This window comes from Mustelus asterias, chromosome 23 (assembly GCF_964213995.1).
Source record: "Mustelus asterias chromosome 23, sMusAst1.hap1.1, whole genome shotgun sequence".
NCBI classification, from domain to species: domain Eukaryota; kingdom Metazoa; phylum Chordata; class Chondrichthyes; order Carcharhiniformes; family Triakidae; genus Mustelus; species Mustelus asterias.
In genome coordinates, this window is record NC_135823.1 from 30,968,431 (window position 1) to 30,990,987 (window position 22,557).

The 22,557-nt window shown below is 44.3% G+C and overlaps 1 protein-coding gene across 3 annotated transcripts in view; it reads right to left on the minus strand.

Annotated features, from left to right (window-relative positions):
- Window positions 1–22,557, minus strand: part of LOC144510609 (dual specificity mitogen-activated protein kinase kinase 3-like) — a 126,598-nt gene that overhangs the window by 23,458 nt on the left and 80,583 nt on the right. For all 3 annotated transcript variants that reach the window (XR_013500657.1, XM_078240190.1, XM_078240191.1), the window contains exons 4-5: window positions 18,006–18,119; window positions 5,467–5,586 (exon numbers count right to left, since the gene is read on the minus strand). Coding sequence is in view for 2 of the 3 variants with exons in the window: in XM_078240190.1 (XP_078096316.1) it covers window positions 5,467–5,586; window positions 18,006–18,119 (234 nt within the window). In the remaining variant the exon portion in view is untranslated. The remainder of the gene's footprint in view (window positions 1–5,466; window positions 5,587–18,005; window positions 18,120–22,557) is intronic.

Here is a 22,557-nt window from a genome sequence, read left to right on the forward strand (position 1 = left end):
AAGAAGAAGACCACCCAAAAGATTACAAACACTAAAACCAACACAAACAGCTTAAAGTTTTTCCATTTCTATTGTACTTTTTCTACGATATTGAATAGACAAAGTATGAGACAAAGTATTAGACAAAGGCAGTAAAGGCGGCAAATGGTATGTTGGCCTTCATCGTGAGAGGATAGTGAGAGGGAGGCCACATCCGGAGTAGTGTGTGCAGTTTTGGTGTCTTTATCTGAGGAATGATGTCCCTGCTATAGAGCGAGTACAGCGAAGGTTTACTAAGCTGATTCCTGGGATGGCAGGTCTGTTATATGAGGAGAGACTAAGTCGGTTATTCACTGGAGTTTAGAAGAGTGAGAGGGGATCTCATAGAAACTTTAAAAATTTAACCAGGATTAGACAGGGTAGATTCAGAAAGAATGTTTCCAATGGTGGGGGAGTCCAGAACTAGGGGTCATAGTTTGAGGATAAGGGGTAAATCTTTTAGAACTGAGGTGAGGAGAAATTTCTTCACCCAGAGGGTGGTGAATGTGTGGAATTCATTATCACCGAATGTAGTTGAGGCCAAAATGTTTCCTGATTTCAAGACGAAATTAGATATAGCTCTTGGGGCTAAAGGGATCAAGGGAGATGGGAGGAAGGGGTTATCAGGATATTGAATTCAATGATCAGCCATGATCAAGATGAATGGCGGAGCAGGCTCAAAGGGCCGAATGGCCTATTCCTGCTCCTAGTTTCTATGTAAATATGAGACAAAGTGTTCGACAAAGTAATGAGGCTAAGGACAGATAAGTCCAGAGGCCTTGCATCCTAGGATCCTAAAAGAAGTAGCTACAGAGATAGTGAATGCATTAGTTGTAATTTTCCAAAAATCCTTGGATCGTGGAGAAGTACCCCTATTCAAAAAGGGGAGGCACAAAGCAGGTAATATTAGGCGATTAGCCTAACATCTATTATTGGAAAAATGTTTGAATTAATTATTAAAGGAAGTAATAGCAGCACATCTGGAAAATCATAATCTAATCAAGCAGAATCAGTATGGCTTCATGAAAGGGAAATTGTGTCTGATGAATTTATTTGCGTGGCATGGTGGCATTGTAGTTAGCACTGCTGCCTCAACGCTAGGGACAGGGGTTTAATTCCGGCCTTGGGTGACTGTCTGTGTGGAGTTTGCACCTTCTCCCTGTGTCTGCGTGGGTTTCCTGCGGTGCTCTGGTTTCCTCCCACAGTCCAAAGATGTGCGGGTTAGGTTGATTGGCCATGCTAAATTGACCCTTACTGTCAGGGGGGTTAGCAGGGTAATTATGTGGGGTTACAGGGATAGGGCCTGGTTGGGATTGTTATCAGTGCAGGTTCAATGGGTGGAATGGCCTCCTTCTGCACTGTAGGGATTCTATGACTTCTATTAGAGTTTTTCAAGGACGTCTCAACCATACTGGATAGAGGCAAACCATAGATGTGTTGTATTTGGAATTCCAAGAAGTGTTCGACAGGATACCTCACAAAAGATCAAGTCAGAAGATAAGAGCCTATGGTGTTGGAGGCAATATATTGGCATGGATAGAGAATTGGCTAATGGACAGGAAACAGCGAGTGGGGAACAAAGGGTTCTTTTTCAGGTTGGCAACCAGTAACCAGTGGGGTTCCACAGGGATCAGTGCTGGGACCGCAACTGCTTACAATATATATTAATAGCTTGGCGGAAGGAAGCGAATGTACTGTAGCCAAATTTGCAGACAACAGAAATAGTTTAAAAAGTGATATTGATAGGTTAAGTAAGTGGGCAAAAAGTTGGCAAATAAAGTATATTGTGGGAAAATGTGAAGTTGTTCATTTTGGAACGGAGAACAAAAGAACGGAGCATTATTTAAATGGAGAAAAACGGCAAAAAGCTGCAACATAAAGGAACTTGGGGATATTTCTGCACAAAACTGTGGAATGTTGGCCTTTATTTCAAGGAGGCTGGAATATAAGAGTAGGGAAGTCTTGCTACAATTGTATAAGGTATTGGTGAGACCACATTCGGAATACTGTGAACAGTCTTGGTCCCCGTATTTTCTGTGATTCTGTGAAAGATATTATATCATTGGAGGCAGTTCAGAGAAGGTTCACTAGGGATCCCCAGTATGGAGGGATTGTCTTATGAGAAAAGGTCAACAGTTTTGGACTCTATTCATTGGAATTTAGAAGAATGGGAGGTGATCTCATTGAAACATATAGGATTCTTAAAGGAATTAGTGGAGTAAATGCTGAGAGAATGTTTCCCCTCATGGGAGAGTCTCATAGCGGCAGAGGACATAGTCTCAGAATAAAGGGACTGAGATGAGGAGTAATTTCTTCTCTCAGAGAGTTGAGAGTCTTCGGAACTCCTTGCCACAGAAAGCTGTGCAGCCAGAGTCTTTGTGTATATTTAAGCCGGAGATAAATAAATCTTTGATTAATAAGGGAACCAAGGGTTACAAGGAAAGGGCAGGAAAGTGGATGTGAGGAATGTCAGATCCGCCATGATCCGTTTGAATGATGGAACAGACTCAAGGAGCCGAACGGTCTACTCCTGTTGCAATGGTCTTATTAACAGCTAACGATTTTCAAAAAGTTCATTCTCGAACTGCACGGCAATCCTTTGCCTCAGAGTTCAGCTTGATCCTATGGTAGGGACACCGAGGAAAAGAACTGCATCAGAAGCTGAGCTGAGATTCTACTTGCTGCAATAATTTGGGGGAATTTATAATCTAATTCAAGTGTACAAGATACCAATATCTTGAATAAAAGCAAAATACTGTGGATGCTGGAATCTGCAATAAAAACAGAAAATGTTGGAAAAACTCTGTGGCGAGAGAAACGCAGTTAACGGTTCGAGTCCATATAACTCGTCTTCTCTGGTGAAGCTCTGAAGAAGAGTCATACGGACTTGAAACATTCATAACTTTAAATTACACTTAACATTTATATTATTAGTTCGGGACTAAACATCTAGGCTGTACTTCAGTGCAGCACTAAGGGAACACTGGAGGTGCCATCTTTCAGATGAGGTATTTGCCCTCTCAAATGGCTGAGAAAAGTCCTACAGCACTATTTCAAAGTTGTCCCCAACATCTTGACCAATATTTATCCCTCAATCAACACCATTTTAAACAGATTATCTGGCCATTATCATGCTCCTGTTTGTGGGACCTTGCTGTGTGCAAATTGAGTGCCATGTTTCCCAAGTTACAACAGTGACTACACTTCAAAATGTCCTTTTTTTGTCTGTAAAGCACTTTGAGGTATCCTGAGGTCATAAAAGCCCCCCCATATAAATGTAAGTCTTTCTTTCTTGAAGATTTGTAAGGGGTTATATTACAGTAAAAAAAAATAGTTTCTACTGGCATGAGGGTCAGTAACCAGAGGACACAGTTTAAGGAAATTGACAGAAGAAGCAGAGGGCCACAATGAGTAGATTCAATAGTAACTTTCAGGTGGGAATTGGATAAATACATGAAACAAAAATTGGAAAAAGAGCAGGGACAGTAGGACTAATTAGATCGCTGTTAAGGAGTCAGCAGAGACATGATGGTCTGAAAGGCCTCTTGTTGATTCTATAATTTGTGATAATAATATGGCACTAGAGATAGAAGCCACACTAATACTTCTCTAAAGTCTTTTTATATGGCGCCTGAAGACGATCTTACAGAGATTAAGACATGGCTGCAAAAAAAATCATTCCCTAGTGTACTGCTAATGGGAAGTTCATGTAGAACATTTCATTAAAATGGATACAGGTTGCTGCAGGAGGGCTAAGCTGACTACTCTTTGTGTTAATTTATGTTGGTCTAGTATCAGCTAAACAATTAGCCAAGTGTTATACAGCTTTGTGCAGCCAGGCCACGTTCATTCATTGCCTGACTACACCATATTGATGTGGGAATAGCCAGTTGATAATATCAAACATCACTTTATCCTCATTAGGCCAGTTGTTAACTCATTATCAGGAAGAACCAATCCTAGAGCAAGCACTAAAATGCACTTAGAACTGAAATGAGTCAAAGGCATCCTTCTGAAGTCAAAGGGAGAAAATTTCTCCTCATTCTGAGTATCAGACTTTGTGGGTTAGCAAACACTATTTTAAATTGAGGCAATTAAATACTTCAATTTTAAAAATCTCATCTCTGCTTTTAAATGTCCCCATGGTCTTGTCCTTCCCTATCTCTGTAACCTCTTCCAGTCCAACATCCCTCAGAAATATCTGCATTCCTCCAATTCTGGTCTCTTGAACATCCCCAATTTTAATTCCTCCACCACTGGTTAATGTGCCTCGACTACCTTAACCCAAGGCTCTGGAATTCCCTCTCTAAACCTCTCCACCTTTCTTTAAGACACTCCTTAAAACTTCCCTCGTTCTCCCAGCACTTAAGATCCCCTTATGAGGGAATAATCATAAAAATCATACAAACCCTACAGTGCAGAAAGAGGCCATTTGGCCCATCGAGTCTGTACCGACCACAATCCCATAATGAATAATGTCAAATGTTGTTTTACAATACTCCAGTGAGACAACCTGGGACTTTTTAAAGGCGCTATATAAATACAAGTTGTTATAATTACCTCCATTCAAACTTTTAGCTCCATATGTCCAATTCATTGCACTTGATTCCAATCGCTATTTTGATACAGAAAGTTGCAGTGTCTACAACAAACATACTTGGATTTATGTAGCACCTTTAAAGTTAGAAGATATACCTAAGGCACTTCACTGAGACCTCTGGAAAATGGACACCAACCCAAAGAATGGGAGATTAGGAGCACTGATGAAAAATTAAAGAAAAATATTCCTAAAAAGTTAAAAAATCCAGAAAGGAGATTTTAGACTCAATTTACTAATATTAAAATACCTGGAAAAGTTGGAAACAAAAACTAGACTAAAATTAGAACTTAATTTCTAGAGACTGGATATAAAATGGCTAAATAGCACAAGTGAAAACTCAGCTTCAACCAAACCACAGTCCGGCTGGATTTAACTTTTGAAATTCAAAACCCCCTCAGGGAAAAGATTAGCAGGCATATTAGTATGTGAATAGTATTGTGCTCAAGTTGCTTTTCCAACAATAATGAAAAAATAGACAGGTAATGACCTAACCCTGGAGTTTTGAGAAGGTTCAACAAAGCACTGAGCAATGTACAGTGTGTGAGTATCGAGATGGTATCAGCAATGAAATATCAGATCGCCTGATGCATTCATTATAAAATATGCAGTAAAACATTATTTTGATTCAAAGATTGCCCTCCATTCCCATGTCAGAGTCGACATCAATCACAAAAGTCAAAGTAAACTCATTTGGAGCTTTTTTCCTTCGCCTAAAAGGTGATGGGAGAGTAATGATGCTTCGATTGACCTATAATAAGATTCTCAACCTCCATTTTCAAGCTAAAAGGTTGAATTTTTTTTAAAAGCTTTCTCCTCTTGCAAAATTTCCGTTAAGCATTTCTCACTACCTCTCGAAACAGAGCTCCATAGAATGTAACTGTATAGAAACAGTCAACAGTTCTCATTGAGATATCAAGGTCCATTAGCAATCTCTTCTGTTCCTGGCTGTTCACAGTTGCTCGGATTCTCTGAAAAATAAAATTACAAAATGTGCACATTAAAATTGTGTTATTCCAAAGCTCTCCCTGATGGCTTGAATGGGCAAGTGTGTCAATTAGTGAGCAACTTAAATCTTAGCAGTAAGAACACAAGTGACCACAACACTGCTGGTCTAAATAGACCAGAGATGCCGAGCTAGAACAGGAATAGGTGGACATCGCACAAAAGAAAGATTTGCATTAATACAGCACCTTTCATAACCTCCAGGTATCCTAAAGCACTCATATAATCAATTATGTACTTCTGAAGTTATTATAATGCAATGCTACTCATAGAAAATTCAAATGAAGAGCAATGTGATGATGATCAGATAAACTCTCTTGGCGATGTTGGTTAAGAGATAAAAATTGCTCCAGACACTCAGGATAACTCCAAAAAGTGCTGGAAAAAATGTAGCATCTATAGCGAGAGAAATATAGTTAAGTTTCTAGTGCAATATGACTCTTCTTCAGAACTTAGAACAATTTTGAAGAGGAGCAGAGGCATTCTCCCTGATGCCCTGGTCAATGTTTATCCCTCAACCAACATCACTAAAACAATTACCTTGTCACAATCACTGTTCATGGGACCTAGTTCTGTGTAAATTGGCTGCTGTGTTTCTTTCATTACAACAGTCACTACATTTCAAAAATACGTCACTGGATGTAAAGTGTTTGCGGTCCTGAGAGATACTCTACAAATGCAAGTCTTTGGGAGGAATTTTACCGTCCCGGGCGGGAAACGGACCACGCAAAGGTCCATTGCCCTCAGGCAAGACCTTGGGGCGAGCGCGGCTGGAAAATGCAGCCCTTTATCTCCATTGTATCCCTCTAACTGAAAACAAGGATAGGCAAATCATACTGAGGGTCCAAAGATGTGCAAGTTAGATGGATTAGCCATGATAGGTTGCTCCTTAGTGTCCAAAGATGTGTAGGTTAGGTGGATTAGCCATGGGAAATGTGCAGGGTTACAGGGATAGGGAAGTGGGGAGAGCATGACTGAGATGCTCTTTTAATCCTTGCCTTTCCACAACAACAAATCCTTGCAGCTGGACTTTGCAAGCCAAAAGCTGCAACTCAGAAAAAACATTCCAAGTATAAACCTTTGTGTATCAATGAATGGTTAAATTATATGATGTCGCTAAGAGATCCAAAACATCTATACATGATGGGCAAGGTATCATCTCATGTTCGTAACCTGCAAATGGCCAATTACAGATTCACGCAAGCTGTGAGGTCTTGATATGGTGGTCAAATTTAGTGCCACAGCACTGATGCTCAATAAAGAGCAACTCACGTTTGTCTCGGAGTGTCTAAACTGAGCCTTCTACCAATAGCTTTTGCCAGTTTTGAGTATTTCCCACATTGCGGGAAAAATACAATAAACCATGAAGATAGTTTGGTGCCTGACCCCCAAGAACTTCCAGCACAGAACAGCCCAGAGTTGTCCAGGCCACAACTGCACACAGTGCTCCTTCAGTGCCTGTAAAAAGAAGCTTCTTGTGATAGAGTTCAGAAACAAAGAAGCAGCAGAAAGGTTCAGCTTAACTGCCGACTCGCAACAAGACCAAGTCAGTCAGCTTACCATATTCAAAACTCACTGATGGGGAGTTGACGCCATTGTGAGTTTGGAGACCAAAATGCTGGGGTTATCCCTGAAATGCTGCGAGAGAAACCACATATCAGGGTTAACCCACCCTCTCACTATCAAGGGGTATCAGCAAAGATTCAGAACTACAGGAGGTAGGTACCTATTGCACATTAGGGTGAAGGCTAAATTTTTAGGGTGAACTTCTAACTCAAGTAAACAAAACACAAATACCATGTGAAACAGTCAAACATAATGACAAACTGCAAAATCTCGAACAGCATTTTGCTCCTCAATAAAAGGGGATACTTCCTCAAGTATTTGATTCAAATATTTATTTTTGTCAGTAAGACTCTGCCGTACCTTCAAACAGATAAGGAATGGAAGGGGTATTGAAAAGGTTGGGGGGGGGGGGGGGGGGGGAATTGCTGGCAGCCCCACCAGCATGGTGTTGTGGGAACTGCCCTTTGAGGTTTCTAAGCCCAAATCCTGAAGACCCTTAGGAGCATTGACATACAGAGTGATAAGGGTATACAGGTCCCTGAAACTAACAACACAAATGGACAGGGTGGTCAAGAAAGCATACAGTAGGCTTGACTTCATTGGCCGAGGCACCAAGTATAAAAGTTGGCAAATTATACCACAGCTGTATTAAAATTTAGTTCGGCCACATTTGGAATATTGCGGGGAGTTCTGGTTGCCATACTACCAGAAGGACGTGGATGCTTTGAAGATGGTGCAAAGAAAGTTTACCAGGATGTTGCCTGGTCTGAAGAGTTTTAGGCATGAGGAGAAGTTGAATAAACTCGGATTCTTTTCATTAGAAAGATGGAAGCTGAGGGGCAACCTGATAGAGGTCAACAAAATTATGAATGGCACAGATAGAGTGGATAGTTAGAAACTTTTTCCCCAGGGTGGAGAGGGGAAATATAAGGGAGCACAGATTTAAGGTGAGAGGGGTATATTTATGGGAGATGTGTAGGGAAAGTTTTTCAAACAGAGGGTGGTGAATGCCTGGAACGCAATGCCAGTGGAGGTTTGGAAGCAGGCACTTTAGTAACATTCAAGGTGTATCGTGATAGACATGGTGGCACAGTAGTTAGCACTGCTGCCTCACGCACCAGGGACCCATTTCAATTCCGACCTCGGGTGTCTGTCTGTGTGGAGTTTGCACATTCTTCCCATGCCTGCGTGGGCTTCCTCCGGGTGCTCCGGTCCAAAGACGTGCGGGTTAAGTTGATTGGCCATGCTAAATTGCCCTTTAGTGTCGGGGAAACAAGCTAGGGTAAATAGGTGGGGCTATGGGGATAGGGCCTGGGTGGGATTGTGGTCGGTGCCGACTCGATGGGCTGAATAGCCTCCTTCTGCACTGTAGGGATTCTATGATAGTCATGATGTGGAGATGCCGGCGTTGGACTGGGGTAAACACAGTAAGAAGTTTAACAACACCAGGTTAAAGTCCAACAGGTTTATTTGGTAGCAAAAGCCACACAAGCTTTCGAGGCTCTGAGCCCCTTCTTCAGGTGAGTGGGAATTCTGTTCACAAACAGAACTTATAAGACACAGACTCAATTTACATGAATAATGGTTGGAATGCGAATACTTACAACTAATCCAGTCTTTAAGAAACAAAACAATGGGAGTGGAGAGAGCATCAAGACAGGCTAAAAAGATGTGTATTGTCTCCAGACAAGACAGCCAGTGAAACTCTGCAGGTCCACGCAACTGTGGGAGTTACAAATAGTGTGACATAAATTCTGATTCTAGGATCGCATGATAAAGACTCAGGAGGAAAAAAGCAGAAATATTTATGTGAAATAGTGTGACATAAACCCAATATCCCGGTTGAGGCCGTCCTTGTGTGTGCGGAACCTGGCTATCAGTTTCTGCTCCGCGACTCTGCGCTGTCGTGTGTCGCGAAGGCCGCCTTGGAGAACGCTTACCCGAATATCAGAGGCCGAATGCCCGTGACCGCTGAAGTGCTCCCCAACAGGAAGAGAACAGTCTTGCCTGGTGATTGTCGAGCGGTGTTCATTCATCCGTTGTCGCAGCGTCTGCATAGTTTCCCCAATGTACCATGCCTCGGGACATCCTTTCTTGCAGCGTATCAGGTAGACAACGTTGGCCGAGTTGCAAGAGTATGTACCGTGTACCTGGTGGATGGTGTTCTCACGTGAGATGATGGCATCTGTGTCGATGATCCGGCACGTCTTGCAGAGGTTGCTGTGGCAGGGTTGTGTGGTGTCGTGGTCACTGTTCTCCTGAAGGCTGGGTAGTTTGCTGCGGACAATGGTCTGTTTGAGGTTGTGCGGTTGTTTGAAGGCAAGAAGTGGGGGTGTGGGGATGGCCTTGGCGAGATGTTCGTCTTCATCAATGACATGTTGAAGGCTCCGGAGGAGATGCCGTAGCTTCTCCGCTCCGGGGAAGTACTGGACAACGAAGGGTACTCTGTCCACTGTGTCCCGTGTTTGTCTTCTGAGGAGGTCGGTGCGGTTTTTCGCTGTGGCGCGTTGGAACTGTTGATCAATGAGTCTAGCGCCATATCCTGTTCTTATGAGGGCATCTTTCAGCGTCTGGAGGTGTCTGTTGCGATCCTCCTCATCCGAGCAGATCCTGTGTATTCGGAGGGCTTGTCCGTAGGGGATGGCTTCTTTAACGTGTTTAGGGTGGAAGCTGGAGAAGTGGAGCATCGTGAGGTTATCCGTGGGCTTGCGGTACAGTGAGGTGCTGAGGTGACCGTCCTTAATGGAGATGCGCGTGTCCAAGAATGCAACCGATTCCGGAGAGTAGTCTATGGTGAGCCTGATGGTGGGATGGAACTTGTTGATGTCATCATAGAGTTGTTTCAGTGATTGTTCACCATGAGTCCAAAGGAAGAAAATGTCATCGATGTATCTAGTGTATAGCACCGGTTGAAGGTCCCGTGCGGTGAAGAAGTCTTGTTCGAACCTGTGCATGAAGATGTTGGCATATTGAGGTGCAAATTTGGTCCCCATGGCTGTTCCGTGTGTCTGGATGAAGAACTGGTTGTTGAAGGTGAAGATATTGTGGTCCAGGATGAAGCGGATGAGATGTAAAATTGCATCTGGAAACTGGCAGTTGTTGGCGCTGAGCACTGAGGCCGTTGCAGCAATGCCATCGTCATGGGGGATGCTGGTGTAGAGTGCTGAGACATCCATTGTGACGAGGAGCGCTCCTGGTTCAACTGCTCCATGTGTGCCGAGTTTCTGTAGGAAGTCCGTCGTGTCGCGACAAAAGCTGGGGGTTCTTTGTACAATGGGTTTCAGGATGCCCTCGACATAGCCGGAGAGGTTCTCGCACAGGGTCCCATTGCCCGATACGATGGGACGGCCGGGTGTGTTTGCCTTGTGTATCTTCGGGAGGCAGTAGAGATCTCCAACGCGGGGAGTACGTGGGATGAGAGCACGGAGGGTGTTCTGAAGGTCCGGATCAAAGGTCTTGATCAGAGTGTTGAGTTGACGGGTGTGTTCTTTGGTCGGATCTGCAGGTAACTGTCTGTAGTGTTCCTCGTTGTTGAGTTGTCGGTACACTTCTTTGCAGTAATCCGTTCTGTTCAGTATGACGATGGCCGCTGCCCTCGACTTGACATGTATGCCCAAGCCGTCAGGAGGTGCGTCAACACCAAATTCATCAGCCGCACTCACAAGACAGCCCCGAACATCACCCAAGCACAACGTAACGCCATCCACGCTCTCAAGACCAACCGCAACATTGTCATCAAACCAGCAGACAAAGGAGGGGCCATCGTCATACTGAACAGAACGGATTACTGCAAAGAAGTGTACCGACAACTCAACAACGAGGAACACTACAGACAGTTACCTGCAGATCCGACCAAAGAACACACCCGTCAACTCAACACTCTGATCAAGACCTTTGATCCGGACCTTCAGAACACCCTCCGTGCTCTCATCCCACGTACTCCCCGCGTTGGAGATCTCTACTGCCTCCCGAAGATACACAAGGCAAACACACCCGGCCGTCCCATCGTATCGGGCAATGGGACCCTGTGCGAGAACCTCTCCGGCTATGTCGAGGGCATCCTGAAACCCATTGTACAAAGAACCCCCAGCTTTTGTCGCGACACGACGGACTTCCTACAGAAACTCGGCACACATGGAGCAGTTGAACCAGGAGCGCTCCTCGTCACAATGGATGTCTCAGCACTCTACACCAGCATCCCCCATGACGATGGCATTGCTGCAACGGCCTCAGTGCTCAGCGCCAACAACTGCCAGTTTCCAGATGCAATTTTACATCTCATCCGCTTCATCCTGGACCACAATATCTTCACCTTCAACAACCAGTTCTTCATCCAGACACACGGAACAGCCATGGGGACCAAATTTGCACCTCAATATGCCAACATCTTCATGCACAGGTTCGAACAAGACTTCTTCACCGCACGGGACCTTCAACCGGTGCTATACACTAGATACATCGATGACATTTTCTTCCTTTGGACTCATGGTGAACAATCACTGAAACAACTCTATGATGACATCAACAAGTTCCATCCCACCATCAGGCTCACCATAGACTACTCTCCGGAATCGGTTGCATTCTTGGACACGCGCATCTCCATTAAGGACGGTCACCTCAGCACCTCACTGTACCGCAAGCCCACGGATAACCTCACGATGCTCCACTTCTCCAGCTTCCACCCTAAACACGTTAAAGAAGCCATCCCCTACGGACAAGCCCTCCGAATACACAGGATCTGCTCGGATGAGGAGGATCGCAACAGACACCTCCAGACGCTGAAAGATGCCCTCATAAGAACAGGATATGGCGCTAGACTCATTGATCAACAGTTCCAACGCGCCACAGCGAAAAACCGCACCGACCTCCTCAGAAGACAAACACGGGACACAGTGGACAGAGTACCCTTCGTTGTCCAGTACTTCCCCGGAGCGGAGAAGCTACGGCATCTCCTCCGGAGCCTTCAACATGTCATTGATGAAGACGAACATCTCGCCAAGGCCATCCCCACACCCCCACTTCTTGCCTTCAAACAACCGCACAACCTCAAACAGACCATTGTCCGCAGCAAACTACCCAGCCTTCAGGAGAACAGTGACCACGACACCACACAACCCTGCCACAGCAACCTCTGCAAGACGTGCCGGATCATCGACACAGATGCCATCATCTCACGTGAGAACACCATCCACCAGGTACACGGTACATACTCTTGCAACTCGGCCAACGTTGTCTACCTGATACGCTGCAAGAAAGGATGTCCCGAGGCATGGTACATTGGGGAAACTATGCAGACGCTGCGACAACGGATGAATGAACACCGCTCGACAATCACCAGGCAAGACTGTTCTCTTCCTGTTGGGGAGCACTTCAGCGGTCACGGGCATTCGGCCTCTGATATTCGGGTAAGCGTTCTCCAAGGCGGCCTTCGCGACACACGACAGCGCAGAGTCGCGGAGCAGAAACTGATAGCCAGGTTCCGCACACACAAGGACGGCCTCAACCGGGATATTGGGTTTATGTCACACTATTTCACATAAATATTTCTGCTTTTTTCCTCCTGAGTCTTTATCATGCGATCCTAGAATCAGAATTTATGTCACACTATTTGTAACTCCCACAGTTGCGTGGACCTGCAGAGTTTCACTGGCTGTCTTGTCTGGAGACAATACACATCTTTTTAGCCTGTCTTGATGCTCTCTCCACTCCCATTGTTTTGTTTCTTAAAGACTGGATTAGTTGTAAGTATTCGCATTCCAACCATTATTCATGTAAATTGAGTCTGTGTCTTATAAGTTCTGTTTGTGAACAGAATTCCCACTCACCTGAAGAAGGGGCTCAGAGCCTCGAAAGCTTGTGTGGCTTTTGCTACCAAATAAACCTGTTGGACTTTAACCTGGTGTTGTTAAACTTCTTACTGGGATTCTATGACACATGAACTGGAGGCGAACAGAGGGATAGAAACCATGCATCAGCACAGGCTTGGTAGGCTGAAGGGCCTGTTCCCGTGCTGTATTGCTCTTTGATAACAACAGAGAGAGCCACCATTGGTGCCAGGAAGCAGTGGCATAGTGGTATTGTCACTGGCCTAATAATCCAAAGACCCAAGGCAAGATCTGGGGACCCGGGTTCAAATCCCACCTGGCAGATGGTGAAATTTGAATTCAATAAGAAAATCTGGAATGAAACCATTGTCAATTGTCATAAAAACCCATCAGGTTCACTAATGTCCTTTAGGGAAGGAAATCTGCTGTCCTTACCTAGTCTGGCCTGCATGTGACTCCAGATCCACAGCAATGTGGTTGACTCAGAAATGCCCTCTGTAATGGAGGGCAGTTAGGGATGGGCAATAAATGCTGGCCCAGCCAGCGATGCCCACATCCCGTAAATGAATTTTTAAAAAGTTGCAGAAAAGGAGGAAGTCCTATGTGGCGCAGAAACAATGGGGGTGAGTTAGCGACTTTGCCGCACCTCGCGTAGATCGCACCGACCCCAGAAAATTGCATGCAGGTCTTAAAGTAGATTTTGAGGCCGGCACCAAACAGTTTGCAATCGTACTGATCCCTTTCTATTGGTCTAAAATGGATTCGCCAGTTAGCATATTTAAAGTTGCATTTAACTATGCTTAGCCCATTCAACGCCGGATTCTCCCAGCTTCCGGGATTTTCCAACTCTTGGGTGCAGCATGAGCCTGGTAAGAATCACTACTGGTTTCCACTAGTGGAGAACAGGTATGACAGCCAAGCCTGAAGGCTCGGGGAGACCACTGAAGCTCCCGGGCAGTTGGGGACATGGTTGGGCACTGTCAGTGCCCCACTACCAAAATAGACCCCATCAGTCTCGCAGCGGACACAGAGGAATTCATCAGGCGAATGAGGCTGTGGGAGTTCTTCCACAAACCCCAAGAGGCCAACAGTGAACACAATGAGACAGCCAATGAACCGGAACAGCAGACAGAGAGGTCCGCAGTGCAACCGAAGAGGAACCTATAACACAAACTGTCAGTGTGCCAGGGGTGGTGCCTGGACGGGGGATATGGCTGGGTGTGGCTATGACCAGGCCGGGGGGGGGGGGGGGGGGGGGGGGCATGAATGGGTGGGGCATGAGGGGGAAGGGAATGTTAGGGGTCATGTTGGGGGCACAGGACCCAAATGCTCCGATGCCGGTGACGTGGACAGAATGGGAAATATGCCACAGACGATGTGAGGAGGGCGGTCCTGATATCTGTGGAGGAAGGGAGAGGGTCTCCCAGTGCACTGAGAGATCAGAGCGTCTTTTCAAAATGGTCCCCAATCGTTTTAACACTGGGCTCAAAAGTGTGTTTAGGCCCCGCCCCTCCCAGTAACTTATCACCCTCCCAAAAAAATTACTAAGTGTGGGATGATTGCGGTTCGGTATTGATCGCTCAGGTTTTCTCACCATGATGACACTTAGTTATGTTTTGGCAAATTGTGGCCAAAACAATTGAAGCTTGCAGGGACTATTCAGCCTATTGTCACTGTTAACCCAATTAGTTTCACTTCCCTGTTCTTTGCCCATTACCCTGTGATTCTTTTCTCACGTCCACGTTCCTTTTGAAAGTCACTATTACACGTGAAATGTAGGTCCCTTACAGTTAGAATCAGATGAATTCATAATAGGTAACAAAGAGATGGCAGTCAGCTGAACAAATACTTTGGATCTGTCTTCACTGAGGAGGACGCAAATAACAAATAACCTTCCAGAAATACTAGGGGACAGAGGGTCTAGCATGAAGGAGGAACTGAAGGTAATCTTTATTAATTAGGAAATTGTATTGGGGAAATTCCTGGGATTAAAACCCAGCAAGTCCCAAGGGCCCGATGCCCCACATCCCACAGTACTTAAGGAAATGGCCCTCGAAATAGTAGACGCATTGGTGATCATTTTCCAGAATTCTATAGACTCTGGAAGAGTTCCAATGTATTGGAGGGTAGCTAATGTAACTCCACTTTTTAAAAAAGGAGGAAGAGAGAAAGTGGGGAATTATAGACTGGTTAGCCTGACATCAGTGCTGGTGAAAATGCTGGAGTCAATTATTAAAGATGTAATAACTGAGCATTTGGAAAACGGTGACAGGATCGGTCCACGCCAGCATGAATTCACACCAGAGGGAAATTGTGCTTGACAAATCTTCTGGAATTTTTTGAGGATGTGACCAGTAGAGTGGACAAGGGTGAACCAGTGGATATTTTGTATCTGACTTCAAAAGGCTTTTGACAAGAGATTAGTGAGCAAAATTAAAGCTCATGGTATTGGGGGTAATGTATTGACATGGATAGAGAACTGGATGGGCAGACAGGAAGCAGAGAATGGGAATAAACAGGTCCTTTTCAGAGTAGCAGGCAGTGACAAATGGGGTACCGCAGGATTCAGTGCTGGGACTCCAGCTAGTCACAATATACATAAATGATTTGTATGAAAGAATTGAATGCCATATCTCCAAATTTGCAGACGACACTAAGCTGGGTAGCAATGTGTGCTGTGAGGACAGTGCTAAGAGGCTGCCAGGTGACTTTGGCAGGCTGGCTGAGTGGACAAGTACAATCTAATGTGGATAAACATAAGGTATCCACTTTGGTGGCAAAAACAGAAAAGGAGATTGTCTGAATGGTGGCAGTTTAGGAAAAGGGGAAGTGGGTGTCATGGTGGAACAGTCGCTGAAGGTTGGCATGCAGGTATAGCAGTGAGGAAAGCTAATGGCATGCTGGCCTTCAAAGATTTGAGTATAGCAGTAAGGATATCTTGCTGCAGTTGTACAGGGCCTTGGTGAGGCCACACATTGAGTATTGTGTGCAGTTTTCGTCTCCTAGTCTGAAGGAGGACATTCTTGCTATTGATGGAGTCCAGCGAAGGTTCACCAGACTGATTCCCGGAATGGCAGGGCTGACGTGTGAAGAGAGACTGAATCTACTGGGCTTGTACTCACTGGAATTTAGAAGAATGAGAGCGATCTCATAGAAACATATAAAATCCTAATGGGACTGGACAGGCTAGATATGGGAAGAATGTTCCTGATGTTGGAGAAGTCTTCAACTAGGGATCAAAGTCTAAGAATAAGGGGTAAGTCATTCAGGACTGAGACGAGGAAGATCTTCGTCACTCAGAGTTGTGAACCTGTGGAATTCTCGACCACTGAAAACTGTTGGTGCCAATTTATTAGATATGTTCAAGAGGGAGCTGGACGTGGCCCTTGTGGCTAAAGGGATCAAGGCGTATGGAGAGAAAGCGGGAGTGGGATACTGAAACTGCACGATCAGCTATGATCATATTGAATAGTGGTGCAGGCTCGAAGGGCCAAATGGCCTCCTGCTGCACCTATTTTCTATGTTTCTATGTACTTCCACCATCCTTTCAGACAGTGCACTGCAGGTCTTAACTTGTTGCATAAATACATTTCTCCTCATCTCCCCTGGAAAACTCATATTTGTGTGTGATGTAATTAAATATAATTGGTAACAACACAAATAGCAATGTATTTGGTAACTAAAGCATTACACGTTAGCCAAGTGAAAGAACCTTGCATTCCACAGCAGAGGAGCCTTCTGCAGACAAAAAGATTATTAATGGCATTAATGATAGCTGCTCAATGTAACTAAAATGCATTCATTGACTATTGCTCACATAAGAGCAATAATCAATTGTTACAAGCTACAGGTCCCATCCCATGTCCTTAGCATCTCATTACTTATTGCATTGCTGGTTGTGAGATTCCTAGCACCTTGCCGGGAACTCTATTTCCACACCACTAGATGGCATCCAGAATTATTAAATAAATTGGCAGAGATAACCACAGGACCAGAACTTTGTAAACTACAAGCAGTACAAGTGAAACACGTTCAGAGTTTCTGTTATATCAGGAAATTGTTCAAAATATAAAGAAAACAAGATGAAACAGAACAAAAAGTATGAAGCGATTAAAAAGAGAACTTGTAACGGGAACAAATGGCAATCACAGAAATCTTGAGAGGGAAAGCAAATTAAAATGAAATTGGTTTTAAAAGGCAAATGAATAAAATGGAGAAGCAGTGGCACCTGAATTATCCATCATAATGGAGAAATGCCCCCACCACAACCAATGAGAATCGTGAATCGGTATTTAATCGGAAAGTTTTTAAGCTTTTGATTAGTCTATTTAGATTACCCCATGCCATATATCATTTTAAAAATGCTAAATCAAGAACTCAGGGACTCTGGAAGTACATTACAAGTCTTTATTGCATTTTAGCTGTTAAATGCAAAACAAACGCAGACTGAGCAAAATTCTTGTGGAGAATCAATACTGCGGAAACTAGAATGATAGTCAACAAACTTTCACTGCAAATAGCTTATGCAAAACGTAGAGTGCTTTCCATTGCAAATAGGTTATGTAAGATACAGAGTGCTTATCCAGTTATGTTCTGCACAGCAGAAATGGGAAACAGGGTACAAGTTAAAATTTGGGTCTGTGAATGTAAATTGATTCTTTGGTGGTTTTAACAAAAATTCTAACTCACTTCCTCAAAACAAAAAGTAGACAATTCAGCCCTTCAAATCTGTTTAACAATTCAGCTAAATCATTGCCAATTTGTACATAAACTTAATATTGCTGTCTTTTGCTCCATATCACTGGATAGCCATACAGAAGGAAAATCTATCGATCTCAGACTTAAACATTTCAGCATTTTGGCAGAGTTCCAGATTTCTGTGACAAAGTGCTTCCTGATTTCACTTGTGAATGGGCTGGCTCTAATTTTAAGCTCATGTCCCAACAGCTTCCTTAAAAATATAACATTTCAGCAAAGAGACACAAGGTTAGTACCTTTACAGCCATTATGGTTCCGCTGGGTGTGTGCCGCACTTTCTCCACAACTCCATACGCTCCTCGACCAAGTTCATTGATGGGCACCAAATCATCAGCTTCAACTTCGAAATTCTGCAATTACACCACACAGATAAATATCAAACTGTTTACTCCCTGCATTACAAAAAGCTGGGAATACAGATCCCAATCTGCTGCGTGAGGTAACTTATTCATGTGCAAAGATAGATAGAGCAATAGGATTTGAGCCTAATCGTGACTGGTTTCTTCAGCACTCTGCATCAAACAAATTAAGTGAAAGATCGGTAGTGCAGATCACCGCAGACTACTATCACGCACCTCCTAACAGGAGCCAGCAGATCAGATAATTGGCAGACGCATGTTGAAAGAACAGGGGAGGGAATGCTTTTTTTTTTTACAAACAAGAATTGGGCAAATACATTTTTGATCCCGTTTCCCATGATACATTATATATAGGTAGATAGTTTTGAATTCTTCAATTCTTGTGGTTCTGGTGTTTGCTCCATGTAATAAAACTGGCAGCCAGCCACACACATCAGTTGATTTTCTTGATAGTAGCCAGCATTGTCATGTCTCAGCTCATTTCCTAATGGAAGGTGGAATTTTTCCTCTCCATCGCATTTCATTCTTCTGGTCTGTGACGCTTAATGAGCTTTTGTCTATAGGCCTTGCCAATCGGGCTGTAAAATAACTGCACAGCTTTAAAGCCAGGTTCCTTTCACTGTGAAGTAAAGCCTTTTCTTTGGAAACTGCATTGACTTTGGGAGGTCCCATGCACCAGTTCTCAAGTGCCTGGTGCATGCAGTTGGAAGACTTGCAGTAAATATTTATGTTTGCAGCACAACCTCAGAATTGTACACTTGTCTGCTATATTGGAAAGGCTTTTAACAGCTTAATTGAGGAAATGTAACAGGCTCAAGCAGCATCAGCTAATTAATTTTGAGCAGCGCATCAGAAAAGCCATAAAAATGGTGACAAATATCAAACAAGCTTTATGTAGAGACATTTACAGACACAGCAATTTTCTATTAAAACAGATTCCTAACATGATCCTGCTGTTTTATATTTTGCGCTGAATATCAACATGGTTGCTTGTCCCTATTTGACTTTTAGACCCAAGATTCGTTTTATTTCTCTACACGAACACTTTAAAAATTCATCAAGATTAAATATACATAAATTCAGATCAAGTTAACCACCAATAGAACAGGTGGGGCACGATTCTACCAGCCCGCTGTGCCAGCCGATCGGCATGGCAAGCCAGGAATTGGCCAAAACTTCGATGTTCTCAGCCCTGTTTTGCTGCTGCGATCAGCTTATATTCAACTCATGTTTTACATGACATTAGCGCATCCTCCACGGGTGTTTGCAGCTGCACAGATGCTTCATCCTCATCAGCAAGAGATCTCACCTACGAGAATCAGTTGGTTCCCACCAGCGGGGACCAAGTGCCATGGTCATGCCTGGGAGATCGGAGCCCATTGAAGCCCCAGGGTGGTTGGGGGCATGGCCAGGTATTGCACATTGGGCATTGCCAGCCTGGCTGCGCCCACTGGGCACCCTAACTGTGCTGGGGTAGTGCCAAGGGGGTGGGTCCTGAGTGGGGGTGGGGTTATGATAGATGAATGCAAACAGGATGATCGACAAGGGAGCGGGTGGGGGAAAATCGGCAGATAGGGGGGTGATTGGCAAAGTGGGGGGTGCACGTGCTGGAGTGCTGCAGAGAGTGTCTTGATGGAGGACTCATTTGGGAGGGTCCTGATGCCTCGATGCCGGTAACTTGTGTCGCTGTTGAGATGGGGGGTGGTTACATTGCCGTTGGGATTGGGGTGGGTGGGTCTGATATCCTCGGCTCCAATTCCCCCCTCTCTACTGATGCAAATCTCCCTGCTGTCAAAAAACTTTGACAATGTGAGAGAAGATTGCAGTGCCAAACCCACTGAAAAAAACAGAGTGATTACTTTTACATCACTTCGAATGTTTCTGGTAAAATTGCACTGGTGATCTCTCAGACAAGTCAGCATTTACACTGAGACTCAAGTCATCTCTACCCAGCAAAACGACTGATTCATCGATTGTCTAGTGCTGCAGGATATTGCGTCAAACTGCACCAAACAAGTAATAAAATATTAGGTCTTTTTGAATGCAAACAAAATACATTAATTCTCCGGCCGTTCACACCAGCGGGATTCTCTAGGTCCACTGGCAGCGCACCCCCTCCTATGGGTTTTGCGGCGGCATGGGGTGACATCAATGGGAAATCCCATTGACAGCGGCGACCAGAGAATCCCACCAAAAGTGAACAGTGCACCACATACTGCCCAGAAACACACAGCTGGGAGACCAGAGAATTCCTCCCACTGTATCCTTCAAGTAGGCATGATGTAGAGATGCCGGCGTTGGACTGGGTTGGGCACAGTAAGAAGTCTCACAACACCAGGTTAAAGTCCAATAGGTTTATTTGGTATCACGAGCTTTCGGTGCACTGCTCCTTCATCGGGTGAGTCGCAAGTAGTGAGTTGCAAGTAGTGCAGCTTGCTTTAAACAACATCAGTTCTGCAGAAGATTTGCCAAGACCATTCTGAATTACATAATGGCAAACTGCCTCAGTTGCCATGGTTATATCTAATCCTTAATCATAACTGTAATGACACAAGCTTCCAGCCTTAATTTGATCCCATGCCATTTTGGGATCCAACAGGACAACGTGACAAAATTAGAATGTCACTTCATGTGTGTGACGTTTAGATGTCAACACTGAGATAGTGAGGATGGTCTGCTGGGAGCTGAGACTATTGGCAAGTTCAACTGACTTGCTCTGTAACAGTCATGTCAAAAATAGAGCAACATCAATTTCTGCTTGATGCAATAAGATGGAGCAACCACAACAAAGTCACCTACTTTGCCATGCTGGCATACAAACAGGAATAGAAATGTCATTAGTACCCCAAGTCTAGGTTGTTTAAGAAATCAATGACCATGTACCATGCCACTTTTTTTATTCATGCAGCATTCATATGATGCAAACGCAGAAGCAAGCAACTTACTAAAGGTCAGACACGCACGCGCACACACACAATTATGATGATTCCATAGAAACCATAGAAACCCTACAGTGCAGAAAGAGGCCATTTGGCCCATTGAGTCTGCACCGACAACAATCCTACCCAGGCCCTATCCCTGTATCCCTATATATTTACCTGCTAATCCCTCTAACCCTCATATTTACCCACTAATCCCTCTAATATACACATCCCGGGACACTAAGGGGCAATTTAGCTTGGCCAATCAACCTAACCAGCACATCTTTGGACTGTAGGAGGAAACCGGAGCACCCGGAGGAAACCCACGCAGACACAGGGAGAATGTGCAAACTCCGCACAGACAGTGACCTGAGCCAGGAATCGAATCCAGGTCCCTGGAGCTGTGAAGCAGCTGTGCTAACCACTATGCTACCGTGCCGCCCTCTTTTAAAACTTTTAAAAGCTTAAATAGATCACATACTGCTGGCACTAAATAATTAACTGTAGCTGCATCCCAATGACAAACTTAGATCAATGATTACAAGTCCAGCAAATACTCACTATGCAGAGAATATTGGAAGAAAACCTCTTTTTTTAAAAAGAGTCTGTATTATATTCGTTAAGCAGAGTCATATGGACTCGAAATATTACCTCTGTTTCTCTCTCCACAGACGCTGCCAGACCTGCTGAGATTTTCCAGCATTTCCTGTTAATATTTCAGATTTCTAACATTTGCAGTATTTTGTTTTTATCCCTTTCCAAACTGTTTGGAATATACGGCAACATGGATCTTCAAAGAGGAACTGAGGGGCTGGTTTGACTTCTGCTCGACTGATCGGAGCATGCTGGTCCACCACCTATTTGTGACAGTAGTGAGGCCTCCTTTCTCACCACCATGGTAGGTACCGAAAGAGCTTGCTGAAGATAGGAGCGGGTCCCAGGATCAAACCTCTTCAGTTTCGTCACCCATGGAACAGGTTGGAGCCTAGACGGACCAGTTCCAACCAAAAATGGAAATTGGTATTTAATGATGCAAGTGGAACCTCCAATTTCTATATTAAAAAGGAACCCATCACTCTGAACAGGCATGCACTTTGTGCACCCAAATGGAAGCTCCTTTCAAAATGAAGCCAGTTATGAGAGTGTTAGTGGAACGGGAAGGGAAGCCACCCTCATCGTGCCCTGCTACCAACCATTAATGGCAGAGCGAAGGGAATGAAATTCAACCCCACTACGTTCTTGTCTGGAGAGAAAGGTCTAAGCAAAATATGATAATGACATTAATAAAATGTCAGCCAATGACCTTTTCATAAAGATGATGTCCCTTTAAATTACATTGCATTTTAGAGACACAATCTCTTGGGATGGTACATTAAGTCCGGCTCCTCCTGCCTATGCCAGTGGCCCAGGTGAATTTGCAAAAATCTCATGGTACTAATCAGAGAACATGGAATTTCCACAGTTTCTAAACAACGTTTTGCTTTCGACCAAAGACACCAAATGGTTGA